The sequence below is a fragment of the Nelumbo nucifera genome, chromosome 3, assembly GCF_055504915.1.
Source record: "Nelumbo nucifera cultivar China Antique chromosome 3, China Antique-T2T, whole genome shotgun sequence".
Classification (NCBI taxonomy): Eukaryota; Viridiplantae; Streptophyta; class Magnoliopsida; order Proteales; family Nelumbonaceae; genus Nelumbo; species Nelumbo nucifera.
This window is the reverse complement of record NC_142651.1, coordinates 104,120,167-104,121,771: the sequence shown is the minus strand read 5'-3', so window position 1 is coordinate 104,121,771 and position 1,605 is coordinate 104,120,167. Positions and strand designations below refer to the sequence as shown.

At 46.7% G+C, this 1,605-nt stretch overlaps 1 protein-coding gene across 1 annotated transcript; it reads left to right on the top strand.

Moving 5' to 3' along the window:
* The first annotated feature begins 509 nt into the window (after positions 1 to 509).
* LOC104599056 (uncharacterized) lies at positions 510 to 1,310 on the top strand. Its single transcript, XM_010261425.1, has 2 exons — positions 510 to 802; positions 923 to 1,310. Exons 1-2 carry the CDS (start codon positions 510 to 512, stop codon positions 1,308 to 1,310), a joined length of 681 nt encoding a protein of 226 aa, XP_010259727.1.
* The last annotated feature ends 295 nt before the right edge of the window (positions 1,311 to 1,605 follow it).

Here is a 1,605-nt window from a genome sequence, read left to right as displayed (position 1 = left end):
CGTTGTGGCGCTAAAAGGCAAGAATAAGGAACCATTCAATCAAGGCCAGTGGGCCGAGGATCTCATCTCGGTTCCCTTGGACGAGGCCAAGCCCGAGAAGACGACACAAGTCAAGTCTCGCATCCCTTAGGATACACTTTCCGATCCACCTCGTCTTAAAAGGCATACGCTAGGAAATATAACATTCAGATCCAAGCATTGAAAAGGCCGAGGCTGGAGGACCTCATCTCCTTCTCGAATGACAACCTATAAGGGGTATCTATGCCCCACGATGACGCGTTGGTGGTGTTAATGGTCATTTCCAACTACATGGTGAAAAGGATCCTCACAAACAATGACTCCACGACCGATATCCTGTTCTACGAGACATTTGAGAAGATTCTGCTGACACCAAACTGACTGCAACCCATTGAGGTGCCACTCATTGGGTTTTTTGGTTAGATGTCAGACTGGAGGGAAAGATAACCCTACTGGTCATTATAGGGACCGAACTTTGAAACGTCACTCGAATGGCTAAGTTCTTCGTCGTGAAGATAGGCTCACGTTACAACGCCATCATAGGGAGGCTGACCCTTCACGCACTCAAGGCTGTTATCTCGTCTTACCACCTTACCATGAAGTTCCCTGCGGAGCATGGTGTAAGGGTAGTTAGGGAAAACCAACAAGTTGCTAGTCCTAGACAGTGCTACGTTGTGACGCTAAAAGGCAAGAATAAGGAACCATTCAATCAAGGCCAGTCGGCCGAGGATCTCATCTCGGTTCCCCTGGACGAGGCCAAGCCCGAGAAGACGACACAAGTCAAGTCTCGCATCCCTTAGGATACACTTTCCGAACTGGAAAGCTTCCTCAAAACCAATACCGACGTGTTTGTTTGATCTACAGCTGATATGCCAAGAATTAACCCCTCAATCATTACTTACAGGCTGAGCGTGAACCTGAGTTGTAGGTCAATTCAGCAAAAGAAGAGGAACTTTGCACTGGAGCGCTGGAAAGCCATCAAAGAGGAGGTGGACAAACTACTTGACGATGGCTTCATAGGACAGGTGTACTACCCTGAATGGCTATTTAACATGGTCATGGTTAAGAAAGCTAATGGAAAGTGGTGCATATACATTGACTTCACATATCTCAACAAGGCCTATCCCAAAGACAACTTTCCTTTGCCAATGATTGATCATCCCATTGTTGCCACCACGGGGTATGAGCTACTAAGCTTTGTGGATTCCTTCTCCGGCTACAATCAGATAAAAATGCATCCTAATGATGAAGAGAAGAAATCGTTCATCACCGAGCACGACACCTACTACTAAAAGGTGATGCCTTTTGGACTAAAGAATGCCAGGGCCACTTACCAAAGACTGGTGAACAAGATTTTCAAAGTGCAAATGGGGAGGAGTGTCGAATCTTACGTCGACGACATGGTTGTAAAGAGTCTTAGGGCTAGCTAGCAGACCTCGGACCTTAGCAAAACATTTGGGGTACTGAGGAAATACAACACGAAGCTAAACACCACTAGATTCACCTACGGGGTCACCTTGGGAAATTCCTGAGTTTTTTAGTCACCCAATGAGGCATAGAGGCCAACCCTGATAAGGTACAAGCCAT

Bases quoted from the DNA above. Each gene is read 5' to 3' on its own strand.
- LOC104599056 (XM_010261425.1), top strand. From the start codon at position 510: ATGGCTAAGTTCTTCGTCGTGAAGATAGGCTCACGTTACAACGCCATC. The intron at 803-922 runs GTCTCGCATCCC...CATTACTTACAG, and splicing joins GAGAAGACGACACAAGTCAA to GCTGAGCGTGAACCTGAGTT.